The sequence below is a fragment of the Protomyctophum parallelum genome, assembly GCF_964188405.1.
Source record: "Protomyctophum parallelum genome assembly, chromosome: 11".
Taxonomy (NCBI): domain Eukaryota; kingdom Metazoa; phylum Chordata; class Actinopteri; order Myctophiformes; family Myctophidae; genus Protomyctophum; species Protomyctophum parallelum.
Window position 1 is genome coordinate 26,620,202 of NC_139707.1, and position 14,085 is coordinate 26,634,286.

General features: G+C 41.2%; 1 protein-coding gene across 1 annotated transcript in view; it reads left to right on the top strand.

The window, feature by feature from the left end:
* The first annotated feature begins 835 nt into the window (after positions 1-835).
* wdr75 (WD repeat domain 75) overlaps positions 836-14,085 on the top strand; it is a 17,099-nt gene continuing 3,849 nt past the window's right edge. Inside the window, exons 1-15 of the mRNA XM_083776751.1 lie at positions 836-972; positions 1,720-1,849; positions 2,094-2,159; positions 2,277-2,376; positions 3,357-3,481; positions 3,625-3,695; positions 6,223-6,339; positions 6,515-6,603; positions 7,730-7,888; positions 8,708-8,767; positions 9,329-9,444; positions 10,452-10,627; positions 11,155-11,315; positions 11,944-12,124; positions 13,559-13,655. Coding sequence (XP_083632877.1) covers positions 887-972; positions 1,720-1,849; positions 2,094-2,159; positions 2,277-2,376; positions 3,357-3,481; positions 3,625-3,695; positions 6,223-6,339; positions 6,515-6,603; positions 7,730-7,888; positions 8,708-8,767; positions 9,329-9,444; positions 10,452-10,627; positions 11,155-11,315; positions 11,944-12,124; positions 13,559-13,655 — 1,734 coding nt within the window. The 5' untranslated portion in view covers positions 836-886. The remainder of the gene's footprint in view (positions 973-1,719; positions 1,850-2,093; positions 2,160-2,276; positions 2,377-3,356; positions 3,482-3,624; positions 3,696-6,222; positions 6,340-6,514; positions 6,604-7,729; positions 7,889-8,707; positions 8,768-9,328; positions 9,445-10,451; positions 10,628-11,154; positions 11,316-11,943; positions 12,125-13,558; positions 13,656-14,085) is intronic.

Here is a 14,085-nt window from a genome sequence, read left to right on the forward strand (position 1 = left end):
AAATAATTCTTCCCATAAGTGATTCATCATCAGACCATTTGATAGGCCTAGGCTACTATAGGTCTACCGTCTACATACGCAAACACAAATTAATACTTAAAGTATTTCATGTCATACACACCTGGCACCGTGTATGCTGCTGTTCGGAGGAGAAGAGCTAGCACCGTGAGTGGACCGCATGAAGTTCATGAACCATGTGCAAGCTTGTATTTCCCCGTTTAACTTTCGTTTTAGATCCTGCGTGCAGTGCCTGACTGCCTGTGTCTGGTTAAAGCATAGGCTATATAGGGTTAAAGTGGTAAAATAGGCGGTCCACCAGTCAGACAATAGCTGTCACCGGTGTGACACCGAACAATTAAATGTGAACATTGACAATAAGTAATAATGTTATTTTATTTTATTGTATAAGTATTTTATTTATAAATTGATTAATAATTCATTTGTTTTTGATTGTGACACAAATTATTTTCTTTATTGAGAAAACTGTTTTCTCTCTGATGGTGATGAAATACTATGTGCGCTTGATTGCTTTTATGTAACTCCATAGTATCAGGTCTGCAAGCAAATATAGGCTACCTACACAAATAAATAAAATAGCGGCAACTGTGTGGATGTATATAGAATAGATACAGAATATATACATCTATTCCTTTGCACATGTGCGATAAAAAGTCAAATGTCTCCATAATGACCCTATGTATAATATAATGTATTGTAGACAGTGTAAGTTGTATCAAACCGTATCAAACAGGGGAGCGTCGTATTGAATTCCATTTTTAAACACCAGGGGGCGACATCACACCATAGCGTCACACAGATTGCAGGCAGCAACAACAACACAGAGCTGGGGTCAGGGGTGAAGGGTTGTAGTTGATATTGTGGAAAAATGGTGGAACACGGCGAGATCCGCGTGGTTCACCGAGGCGGCAGCAAAATCAACTATAGGGAGCCTGTCATCACCAATGATTCCAGGTATGTGTGTGTCGTGTTGAGCAGAGTTGGGTCAACAACGCAGAAACGGCCGGTATGCCTGTTTCAAAGTTACATGAGCTACTATGTGAGTATGTGTGCCGAAGCTAGCAGTTAGCCGCTAATTTGTGTGTGTGTGTGTGTGTGTGTGTGTGTGTGTGTGTGTGTGTGTGTGTGTGTGTGTGTGTGTGTGTGTGTGTGTGTGTGTGTGTGTGTGTGTGTGTGTGTGTGTGTGTGTGTGTGTGTGTGTGTGTGTGTGTGTGTGTGTGTGTGTGTGTGTGTGTGTGTGTGTGTGTGTGTGTGTGTGTGTGTGTGTGGATGTTGTTTACTAATGGTTCTCAAATATTTTCAGGTCAGGGAGGGACCCCTAACTCCGTTTGAAAAGGTTTTGTGCCACAGGGGGACCCATATATACAACATTTGTGTTGTTAGATTAGATATAATAATAATAATAATTCTACTAGCCTGGTTAATAAACCAGAATTCTACCACTGTCCACTGTAGTAGGGTCTTGGGAGATATACAGTGGAGAGGACTGAACTTAACTGAATAGTCATTCTTAAACATTATTCTGTCATTGGGTTAAGTTCTAGCTAACTTGCTGTGCAGTACCCACTAGGCCACTACCCATCAAGTTAATAAGAACATTCATACATGACCTCAAGATTCAAAAGTCAAAACTAAATCATGAATCAAATCTGTGCATTTGACAATTAACTGACAGATGACTTCTGCTCATTTTGTGTCAAGCTTCCTACTGGTTCCCTCAGGGGAGTGTGTGAAGGTGTTCAGCACACAGACAGAAGAGTCCATCCATGATCTGCAGGGCCACAGAGACATGGTGACAGGCATTGTCCTCAACCCTTCTAACCACCTTCAGGTTCGTCAAATCCTCATGATAGATGGTGTCATCTTGGATTGAGATTTAGGGTTGTTCTTATAACAATAAACTAGTAATTATAGTCCCTCATTACCTCAAAATGTACTGACTGGTCCCCCTAACCCCTGTTGGCGTAATGGAGCGACTGAATCAACATAAGAGTGTAGATGTTGATATATAATAATATATATTATTGTAATATATTGGAAACATTTTTTCTTTTCTCCACGATTGGTCTTTGCAGGCATACACTTCGTCAGTAGATGGCACTGTCAGGCTGTGGGACTTCACTGATGGTATCCTTATCAAGGTATGCATTAATTTATTATCTCTCAAATTACTGCCCACTGGCTTCATTATCCATTTCTGTTCATGAAATATATTTTCTCCACGGACAGTGACAGACAGTTATGTTGATCTTTTCCAGACATTTGTCATTGGATACCCAGTCTACTCCATCAATGCCTCTGCAAAGCATGCTGGGGTTGTTTTCGCTGTCATTCCAATGGCAAACGACAAAAGAGTTGGTAAGTTTGACCGACCCTCTCAATTACATTGAATACATGTTATGTATTAAGAACACACAGAAATAGACACTTTCGTCCTTTTGTCCTAAAGCGTCTTTGGGTATTAGAAAAGCTCTATATAAGTCCCAGATATTATTATTATTATCCTGGCGTCCATATATATATTGTATATTTTATAAATTATATAAAAATAGCATATCTCCATGTTCAAAATGCATTCACAATTCAACGTGTTGTGAATTGTGATCTTGTAGATTGTCTATTCTCGCTATTATACGTTTATATTCTACAAATAATAGCATATTGGCTTGGGCTTTAAGGTTAGTTCAGATTTTTGGACTTAAATGGCAAAACTGTTGTCATTATATAACGGTTGCAAAGGTATTCATTGATTGCTTGAGTTCCGTGGGAGTTCTGGTCTGGTTTAGGTGAATATTATTATTTATTTTTTTGCCAGCTATGAGCTACGTATATATTCATACAATAAACTGAAGCGGTTTAACATTGGTCCGGTTGCTATTCAACGCCTGCGTCACCCCCAGCACCAGGATATTTGCACAGTTGCACACACACGCCCCATTTACCTCCAGTCAAAGTAGGACTTTCACTTTTTGAGGGGCACTAGCCCCTCCTATATTCAGCTATAATGTAGATTTCTGTCCTAACACAAACATTAAATGCCATTGAGTGACAATGAATGGAGAATTTACGTCATATGTAGACTAGAAAATCGGCTATTTTGTCCTAAAAACGGGCACAAATGTTCCTTTGTCCCTGTCTCTATTTGCACATTGAATGCTGCTGTGGGGAGGTCAAGGAGATAACCTTATGAGCATTTTATTGGTCTCGTGCAATTGCGCATGCACTTTAACGTGCACTTTATTGCATAGCACTTTAACGCTTTGCACTTTATGGTCAACGTACACAATGTACTGTACATTTTTGCAAAACATCAAATCTTATCCCATCATTCCTTGCAGAGATGTTCCAGCTGGTGGCCATTAATCTACCTCTGAGTGGAGAGCAGGTAGTGGATGCCAAAGAGATGTCTGCAGTGCTCAGTGATGTCAGCTCTGACCCGGCAGCTGTTGCCATTGGCAGAGAGGTGTGTACACCACTGACTGCTCTGAAATAACATGCATTAATTCATTGTTTTAAAATGTGATGGACACATGCTTGAAAAGACATTAAAAAAAAAAGAAGTACACTACATTAAGTCAGTGGTTTACAAACCTGTCATCTTTGCAGGGTGCATATATTGCTTCAGCTAAAGGCTTGCAACTACAGGTGTACTTCTTCAAGAAGCAGAAGCCTTATAGGTGAGTAATTGTACCCTCAGTTGAATTGACTCTCGGATAGACGCATCACAGTCAGTTAATGCTAAAAAACCTCAAAGTGTAAGTTTGAATGACTAGACAAAATGTTTTAGGCGTGTCTCTGTAAGAGGCGAGGGGCTGTATTTTGCGTGTCTTAAGTACCAGGTCTTATTACTTAACTTAAGACATGGAGGCGTGATCAATGCCATTTGGCTATTCTGAGTGGCCAAAGAGCATTGACCAGGTCTTAAGGTAAGTAATACGACCTGGTACTTAAGACACGCAAAATACAGCCCGAGATGTCTAGAAGAGGGTCTGTGTAAAGACGATACACAGTCAATACAAAAACTTGTCCATCTGTGAAGACTGTGCCATGTGTATCTATTAAATTACTGACTGCTGAATAGTACTTTTCCGGGGACGCACAATCTCAAAATTATGTTGATCCTCACTGTAGAGAAATCATCCAATTACACTCGTAAAAATTACATTACATGGGGTTGACAAAAGGGTTTTTCCGTGTGGAGTTTGCATGTTCTCCCTAATGTCCACTAGGGCAGTGGTTCTCAACTCATGCAATTCTTTTTGGGGGGTCCCCAAATATTATTATTATTTTGCAACTGAATGGCTGGAAAATGGAAATTAAGAGTTTACATAGTACATGGTGCATGCATAAACTTTCCTTAATGATTATATCTGGTTTCAGTATTCATTTATGATATATTTTCTCTATTAACCCATTTTGGGCGGAACCCCTTTTGGTGTTTTAAAGCATTATGTTATACTTTAGCTATTGAAAAAAAGCACATCTACAAGTCAGTTTGTATTGGTGCATATGCAAAGCATTTCCAGGGGTCCCCAGCCAAAAACATTGAGAACCCCTGCCCTAGGGTAGGTAGCTCTATAGACCGATTCACAGAGGGTTTCCTGGGTGCGGCCATTACTGAGGTGTACCATTGAGTGCAGCAGCACTGATTAGCTACACCTGGCCTATGCAGCACCTGCTCAATGGATTACCCCTCAGTAATGGCCGCGCCCAGGGCACCCCTCTGTGAATCGGTCTATAGAGCGTCGCAGTCCCGCCCCCTTGAGAGACCCGGAAAATAAATACCCGTTCATTTTCCTCATAGACTTTTCAGAAAGTATTTATTTAAAGACGTTTATGCCGCGGACAAAGCCAACTCTTGTCGTGACAAATCATGACAATAAACACAATGTTTTGGGCCAAACAAAGAATTAAAAAGTAAAAACAAACGGCAAAAAATCACTTTCACCTAGAAACTATTTTTTGTTGTTTTTCTTCTTTGTAATTATTTGTTTGGTCCAAAATATTGTGTTTATTGTGATGATTTGTCACGACTTGAGTTGGCTTCGTACGCTTAAAAGGTCTTTAAATAAATACTTTTTGAAATGTCTATGGGAAAAATGCATTGGGATTCATTTCCTGGGCCTGGCCTAGAATAAATAAAGAGGATAGTGCACGGAGGCGCGGCATAGGCTCCTGCGGGAGGTTTGCACATGCTCAGTGTAAACAGGAACAGCGATGATGGAGTGTTCCAGCAGAGGTGCTGACACTGAACTGAAATAATAAAAAGGATATCACAAAAAGAGAATAGTACAAAGTTGATTTTGTTTTTATTTTAAAAAGTATATCAATTTCATAACTGTGAAAATGTTGTGTATAACAGACTGAAAAATAAAGGACAAGTACATTCACTAAATGTTAATGTTTTTGTATATTTTCTTTTGTGGATTTTCCATGTTCTTTAGTACATGTGTCAAACTTTAATTTTTTTGAAATGACAAAGGAACATGGATACTGTTCATTCAAGTGCTGTGGATGATACAAAACATTTGAAAAGGGAAGGGTGGCTGCTGTTTAATTCTCAACTGTTCTGGATCTCATTATTTACATCACAAGTTATGAGCTTTCTATCTAGCATCTCTGCTGGAACACTCCATCATCGCAGTTCCTGTTTACACTGAGCATGTGCAAACCTCCCGCAGGAGCCTATGCCGCGCCTCCGTGCACTATCCTCTTTATTTGTCCTAGGGCCTGGCGTCGTCATGAAAGGGGGCGGGACTGCAACGCTCTATACTGCCTCCCCCTGGCCGGCGCCTGATGGAGAGGAAAATAACTGGTTGGAATAACGTGTTCCTTCCACATGCTACGTCCAACCGGGGAAACTTCTCCCTGTCAGGTGAAAAGAAGCAGCTAGGACTCGTCATGCATACAAGGACACATGAGGTCAGTCCGTTGCTCTCCCCACTCCCCAAGTCTAGCGCCCAGGATTACATTAGAGAATTGACACTGGGTGAAAAAATGGGTTGCAAAATCATGGGATAAAAAATTACGGTAAAAAAAAAGAATACATTACCAAATTTACCACATCTCCCCCATTAATGCCTGTTATGTCAAGAATAGCTTATAGATGGGAACATTGAGATTGGATCACATGATCCAGTCTCAATATAGGGTGCCATATCCTTCTTAGCCTTATGTCTTTATTATGTCTTTTCTTGCCAATAGTTTTCCCCTAAGTGCAAATTCCAAGAAGGGAGCCAAGAACACATTTACATGTGTCTCTTGTCATCCTAAAGATGACTGCATTGCTACTGGACATGAGGATGGCAAGATCCGCCTGTGGTGAGTGAAATTAGAACGTTTATTGTTCCAAAAGGAGATTTTGGTTTTACAGCATTTATTGTTAAAGCATTTTATGAGTTGTCTTTTTAATTGTAACTTCATAATTTCCTCTTGTAGGCGTATATAGTGTGTTATATGTGTGATTTAAATGTATCTCCCTGTACCTCTCCTCCAGGAGAAACTTTAACCATCGCAAAGAGTACACATACTCTACCCTCCATTGGCACCACAGTGCTGTCAAAGCACTACGCTTCAGTCCAGAAGGTACACATGACTCTGCTTTGTGCTGAATTCACAGCAGCAGCTGTATTTTGCTGCCATGTTCTGAAAATGCGGTATGGTTACATGCATTGTCTCTATGGTGAAAAGTGGCCGGCCGAGACATGTAGGAATATAAAATCACACCTGTGTGAACCGAGTGGTGCAACTCTCCTCTCTCCCCCCTCCTCTCTCTCTCTCTCTCTCTGCTCCGTCAGATTAGCTTTATTATGGATATCAATCCGCGTCGCTGAGAACTATTTTTTCATTATTATTTTGGCTCGGCCTTTACTTCTTTAGCGAACCTAGACAGTCAGAAGTTGGATTTGCGTCCAGCAGGTGGCAGCCATGTCACATACTTCTCTCGTTCCAATTTCACGCATGCGCACACCACTCGTGCTCACACAGGTACACAAACAAACAGGTACACGGACATTGCTGGTTGTGGGAGTGGTTGCACCACTCAAAAATGTTACGGTCACCATAAGTGGTACCAATTCATGAAAATATCAGTGTTGGCTCCTGCACTAATGGCTATTTTATTGCATTTAGCAAATGTCTGCAGTCTGTGCTCTGAACATTCGCTTGAAACTACTGGTGTGAATTTGGTGGCGTTATAACTATACGGAATTGTACAAAAAACGACAAGCAAGTCATTGAAATGATCTCACCAAAAGAACCCATTCAAAACGGGAACTGAGTCACCTTAGCTTTTAACCACTTTAACCATTATTTTCCAGTTTAACTATTGAAAAATAGCAGATCTACAAGCTCATAGCGCGCACAGTGCTCCTCTATGAGCTTGTACATTGACTATTTTTTTATTTGTTATTTTATTGTCAAAATGTAAATTTAAATGTAAATCTTTGAGTATATTCTTTCATAGCAAATGTTTTTAACTAAATTCTTGCTTCTGCAGGGTCCGTGGAACAAAACATTTTTAGATGTGGGTCAGCGACTCGATGGCTAAATGCATATTATTCTGGGGGTCCTGACCTGGAACTACAACTCCTGAATATTATTTAGAATCAGCCTCAGGTCTAAATGCATTCAAATCAACCAGCCACTGTGGAAGAATGTTTTCCTACCCTGCTTAACCCCGGTCCTCTGTTGTTTTTCTGTCTTCTGCCAGGTACTAACCTGCTGAGCGGAGGCATCGAGTCAGTGCTGGTCCAGTGGCGCTACGGCCAGGACAACCAGAAGGACTTCCTGCCCCGCCTGGGTGCTCCCATCACACACATCGCCGTCTCACCAGACGGATCACTCTTCTGCACCTCACACGAAGACAACAGTAAGGAATCCTGAATTTAGTTATACTTATGTTAACTTTATGAACTTAAATACAAATACATTGGACATAAAAAAATACAATTATACTGAAGTAATTAAAGCAGGTTATGTTTGCGTGTTTGGCCTTTGCTATGTTTCATCAGTTTCAACTGATGAATGGTTGTGAGGATATGGGACCTCATATTTATTATTTGGTCTTGAAACGGGCCTCCAGATCCCTTAAGGCTGCCCCTGGTGTTTGGAAATTGTAACTGCTGAAATCAATATCAGTATTCGGATATAAATGCATTAAGTGAAGAGGGGGGGGCCAGTTGCAACAGTTAATGCATTATAAAAGTGCACCAGTCTTCAAACAAGTACACCCAATGTGAGTGTGGGAGAATTCGGCAGCGACTTCTCCTTGAATCTGTATTTATTTTGTTGAGCTAACTGTTGGAATGTGGCTGTGTCACACTGTCTGCAAAAGTGTCCACCAGAGGGCACTGCATGTGGTCACTTGAATAGTTCAACTGGTGTGAAGGTGCTCATTATTAACCATTTAAACCCTGGCCTATATTATCTGTTGTATGACAAATAACTAAAATAGGGAATTGCAGTGGAACCACAGATAGAAAACCATCATTCTCATAGAGATTTCCGAAAATATTCATATAGATTATTTTAAGATGCCTGGAACTAAGCCCAAACCAAGGCTCCTTGTGAATCAACATAATTTGATTGTGTCAAAGAATATTTGAATATTTAATTATAATTATATTATATATTACTATATTTAATAAATACCCTTTTTTACCTGACTCTCCTATTTTCCTCCTTCCAGAAATCACCGTCATTCAGAATGCCATCAAAGTGTCTGCTGTCATTCAAGGCCTGGTCAAAGGTGAGACTCGACTCGACGTTCAACAGCTGTTCTCTTTACATAAAAAAATACTGTACTACTGTACTACTAAATACTGTCTGCATGGAACCATAAATAATCTTTGAATCTACAATTCCTGGAGATCTACTACTGTATGTACTATGTACTGTAGCTTCTCAGCATAGTCAAGCCATTTGCTTGTTTGAAAGTGCTGCATGTTTGTGCTGTCTATTGGTCTATCTGTCCATCTTTGAATATATATTGATTATAATATTCGTTCACAACGAACATTTTTAACTCATATATTTGCTTCTGGGGGGAGTGTGTGTGTGTGTGGGGGGGGGGGGGGGGGGGGGGGGGGGAGTCCCTGGAACAACATTTTCAGACTGGGTCGGCGGCCAAATACATATATATAATTGTTGGTGGTCCTTGATATGAAATAGTTTGAGAACCACTGACATGCTGACTGTAGGTTTTTCAGAAAACTGTCATAATTTAGAAGACATTTTGTAGAAGCTGGTCTCAGTTCTCGATGAGTTATGTGTTTACAATAAACAACAACTGGAACCCCTGTTCTTCCAGGCGAGTGTGTGAGGACAGAGCTGATAATGGACCCACGGAGCAAAGCCCTGGTGCTCAACGGCAAACCAGGACACCTGCAGTTCTACTCCCTCCAGAGAGACAAGCAGCTGTACAATGTAAGCAGTATATTGCAATAGAATAATTCACTATATTCATCAAGTACAGAAACTGTACAAATTCACAGCAGTGAGTGGCGGCAGGTTTGATCCCGGGCTTCCCCAGAGTTAACAGTTCTACTGCGTAACCCGTGTTCCCTGCTATTTAATCCAATATTCTACGCTGCCTAGATTGTCTTATTACCTTTGGAGCATAAACACAAGTAACCAATAACATTTGAAACCACCATCTTAATTTTATTTAAACAATTAAACCCTATTCAAATAGGGATATACAAGCTCCCAATGTGTCGCCGGATGTTGGGAGCTTGTAGATCTGCTTTTTTAAACTTGCCCATATAATGAAAATCGGCTGCATGATTGCAGATTCCTTGGCATGAAAAAATACACATAATGGCAGTTAAGAGTAAGACTACGTACATAACTTAGATCATGTAATGTGGCAGGTGAATGTCCCGCTGCACTTCAGAGCAGCATGTGGAATGAGCTAGAACGTGTCTAGACTTTCATCATACTACTGTATATGCATACTTTACAACTTGTAAACCTACTAGGTGCTTACGGGTGGAAGCCTTTATTGATGGCACGTGCCGGTTTCACAAGTGTGCAGAGTTTTCAGTACCTGGAAATGTCAGTCATTTCACACGTCATGTGGTATGTAGGTTTGTAGGTTTGAAAGTTCAAACATAAGATTGTTTGAAGACTGCATTTAATTAGTCGTATAATACGCTCCGCTTCCTATCTGCACTTTGCTATTCAATTACTTTAAATTTTCCTTCAATAAAAATTAAGTGAAAAAAAAATATATATATATATCCTCAAGTGAACTTTGTGTGGCATTCGTTCTGTTTTGAAAAGAACAAGGCTTAACGGCCGAAACATTGGTTTTATACTTACTCCCCCCCCCCCCCCCCAAAAAGAAAAGAATAATTGAAGACCAAACTAAAATGCTAAAAAGCTCAGAGTCATTTTGTAGAAGTAGACTGTTGTGCTGTGTTCCTCTATAGTTGGACATCGTGCAGCAGGAGTACATCCACCAGGCTGGTCTTCGGCAGTTTGAGGTGGTAAAGGCAGCGTTCGATACCCGTGGCGACTGGTTGGCAACGTTGGAGGAGAGGACGCAGAAAGACTCAGAGCTGGAGATGAGTCTGAAACTCTGGTCGTACGACGAGCAAACTCAGAGGTATATTTACATTCTATATTCTTTTTATTTTTAATCCCACGATTTTTGTTACCCCGGCTGGCCAGGGCGAGGCAGTTTAGAGACCAGGACTACTACATTTACATTCTAAATTATTATTATTATTATTATTGTTATATGTTCCTGGTGGCCATGCTAGGTGGACATTGAGAACGGGGGACTTGACAGAATTTTAATTGTAAACTGCAGCATCTAGGGAGAGCCAATGTTTTGTAGGAAAGAAAATCATAATCTGAATTTAACTGTTTAAGTGCCAGGGACGTCATCCCGTATCTAAATACGCTATGCACTGGATGCCATGCCCGTATAGACAATACAATACAATTTTTTTTTTAATTTTTTTTAAAAACGCCCTCTTTTTTTATAATGGGAGATCTGGCACTCAGAGCCTAAACTGGTGACCACTAGGTGGCACTGAAGGAGTTGCAGCTCCATGTCTGCAAATACACAGGATTTGTTTAAATAGGATGCTACACAGCAAAAGTCCATAATTCCCCATTCTCTTACAGTTTTGTGCTGAACACCACCATCACAGCCCCCCATGAAGCCAGGATTACATCCATGTGCTTCTGCTGTACCACAGACACCCAGACCTCCACCACACTGGTCACCACCAGCCGGGACGGACACTTCAAAGTCTGGCAGCTGGTCGAGCCTGCAGACTCTGAGGGTAGGCCATCTAGCCCGGTTCTATCCTCCCTCAGCTGTTGGCCTCTAGATGGTGTTTGAGTCATTGCGTCTGGAATGGATCTGGTTGCTTGTGCTCATATACAATATTTATTTCATACACTCTGAGAGTGTACAAAGTGTTAATTGGGAGTGTTTATGTTCATTCCCTGTTCTATACGCATAATAGAGATGTTGAATCAAATGGGATGACGACATATTTGGTCATCATCTTGCCATCACCATAGAACAAACATCTTAGTGCTGCTATACATTATTAATCACCACCAGTGCGGTCTATGTTTACATGCATTTTCTTGCCAGCTCCACAAAACTATATGTTTCCCCATGTTTATGTGACTAGACTGTTTTGTCTGGATAGCCCCAGGGGGAATCAAACACTGACATATAGTTGTACAACATAAAGATTGCTTTTGTTCCAACGGTTTTCATGAGACAGCTTTTCCCACCAATTGAATACTTTTTTATTCTCTGTCTCTCGATTGCTTTCTCATTCCCCCTCTCTGTCTCTCTCTCTCGTTCTCTCTCATTCTTTCTTCCCCTCCATGCCCCCCCCCCCCCCCCCACCCATCTCTCTCAATCCTGCCTTTCTCTTCATGTGGGCTGTGCAGATGAAGGGCCCTCTTGGTCGTGTGATTTCGTGGGTGCCTATCACGGCTTGATCCCCGAGCGCTGCTGCTTCTCGGCTGACGGCTCCCTATTGGCCGTCAGCTTTCAGGAGGTGGTTACCGTCTGGTGCCCCGCCTCCTGGGAACTCCTGACCACTCTCTCACAGCCACCCGGGGCCATCAGGTGAGGAGGACCCAACACATACAGTCACATCACACACATTGGACAGACAAACACAATGACTCCAATGCACTAATTAGTTCTAGTAGCAAGAGGCAGGATTCCTACGGTCATGAAATTACTGGAAATATTTTGAAATTAGAAAAATCTTTTTCCAGTCCTGTCCTGGAAAAGGTTTGGAATTCACAAGGGTCCTGGAAATATAGTTCGCCATGCATTGTTTTTGGCTATTGATTTTATTACGGTAATAAAAATCTTTTCCAAAACATGTATAACATTACACGAAATATGTAACATAAGTCGTTATTCGCCAAACGGGTAGCGTGATTGCAGCCTAATATGTACCAGTACTGTACATGACAGCATGATCCTATGCCCTAGTATAGGACGGTGGTGTAGCAAAACATTTGGTACAAAATTTGGAATAGAATTATAGCATTCTATATTCTATGCTTTATTGTTTCTACACTGCCTGTGTTTGGGCATTGCACATACAGTAGGAGTAAGAGACTCATTATTGTGCGGAATGATTGCTATATAGGCCTTGAAATTGGGTTAAATATTCTGGAAACGTTTTGGAAATTCATTGGATGCCTGATGAAGGTCTGACCGACCGAAACGTTGCTCAATAAATCTAATTCAAGTGAAGACAGACAACTGTGAAGAGGACCCATCTTGGAGATCAAGGTTAATTTCAGGAAGGCAAAATGGGTGAAAAACGAGTGCCTTTTACCTCCATGACCTGAAAACCCTGAGGAAGCCCTGGCGACCGGTCAAGATTTCAAGAGGTCTGTTAAGATTACATAACCTACTGTTTGGCCCCAATTTGAGCAGGTGGGCACAAATGGAAACACGGGTGCATTTGGTTCCATTTGTGCCCTTTCAGAGTTAAATTAACCGCTGATTAGTTTTGAGTGTAACACAAGGACGCAATCAAAAAGCAAACTTAACTGCCACTTGTTGCCATGCAGAGGATAGAGTTCTATTCATGGAGTCTGCTCATAAATCTCTCTGCCTCCCGCCATACAAACAGGATATAGGCTCCTCCTCCAGTCATCCACAGTACGTAACCACTTAAGTCCTCTCTCTATATATATATATATATATGTATATATATATATGATATTATATTGTTAACTTTTACCCTAGCTTGTAGATTAGGTTGCTTTTTAAAATGCCTATAATGGCACGCCAGATTAAAAGTGGTTAATATACTACACATAGCAACCAACTGTTTAGAGTTCTGTGGTCTGAAGAGGCTCCTCAGTGACCTTACTGGTAGGAAATCAAGAGTGTCGCCCCCCCCCCCTCTCAGCAGATGGGATGGAGCCTGGACAGAAACGTCAGACCATGCTGGGTGCCCTCCTGCTCAAATTGGGGCCAAACTGTAGGTTTTGTAATTTAAATGGACGTCTGGAAACCTTGGCAAACCGCCAGGTCCTTTGAACTGGTGGGTTCTCGGGTCATGGAGGACAGGTTTTTCAGCCCATTTTGCTTTCCTGAAGAACCCCCGTCTCTTAAGTTGGGATCCTCAGTAATGGAAGATTTTATTAGTTGTGGTCTTATTAATTATAATAATTTTGGCAATGCACAAAATAATAGAAATAGATAATAGAAGATGAATTGAAAAGAACCCAGTAAACCTGAATCCCTTGTGACACCCAAGTGTTAAAAATATGCGGCACAGAAATGGCCAGACCATCGCCAGCATTTTGTTTTCATATCGTTTTGATTTGCGGGGCAAAAGTGTCGGATGAACACTTTTTGTCTGTGTCACTTGGAAGCTCAAGTGGAATCCAGGAGTAACGGCCTGGTCAGGCGGAAAGGAAAGTCAGACGTTTAAGAATCAGCTGTTTTGACAGCTGCCCTCTACACCTTGCATAATAGCCTCCCTGTAGCTCTGTGCAGTTGGTTCACTTCATGTGAGCGCATCCAGTTAAAACTAAGATCACATGACTTGCATG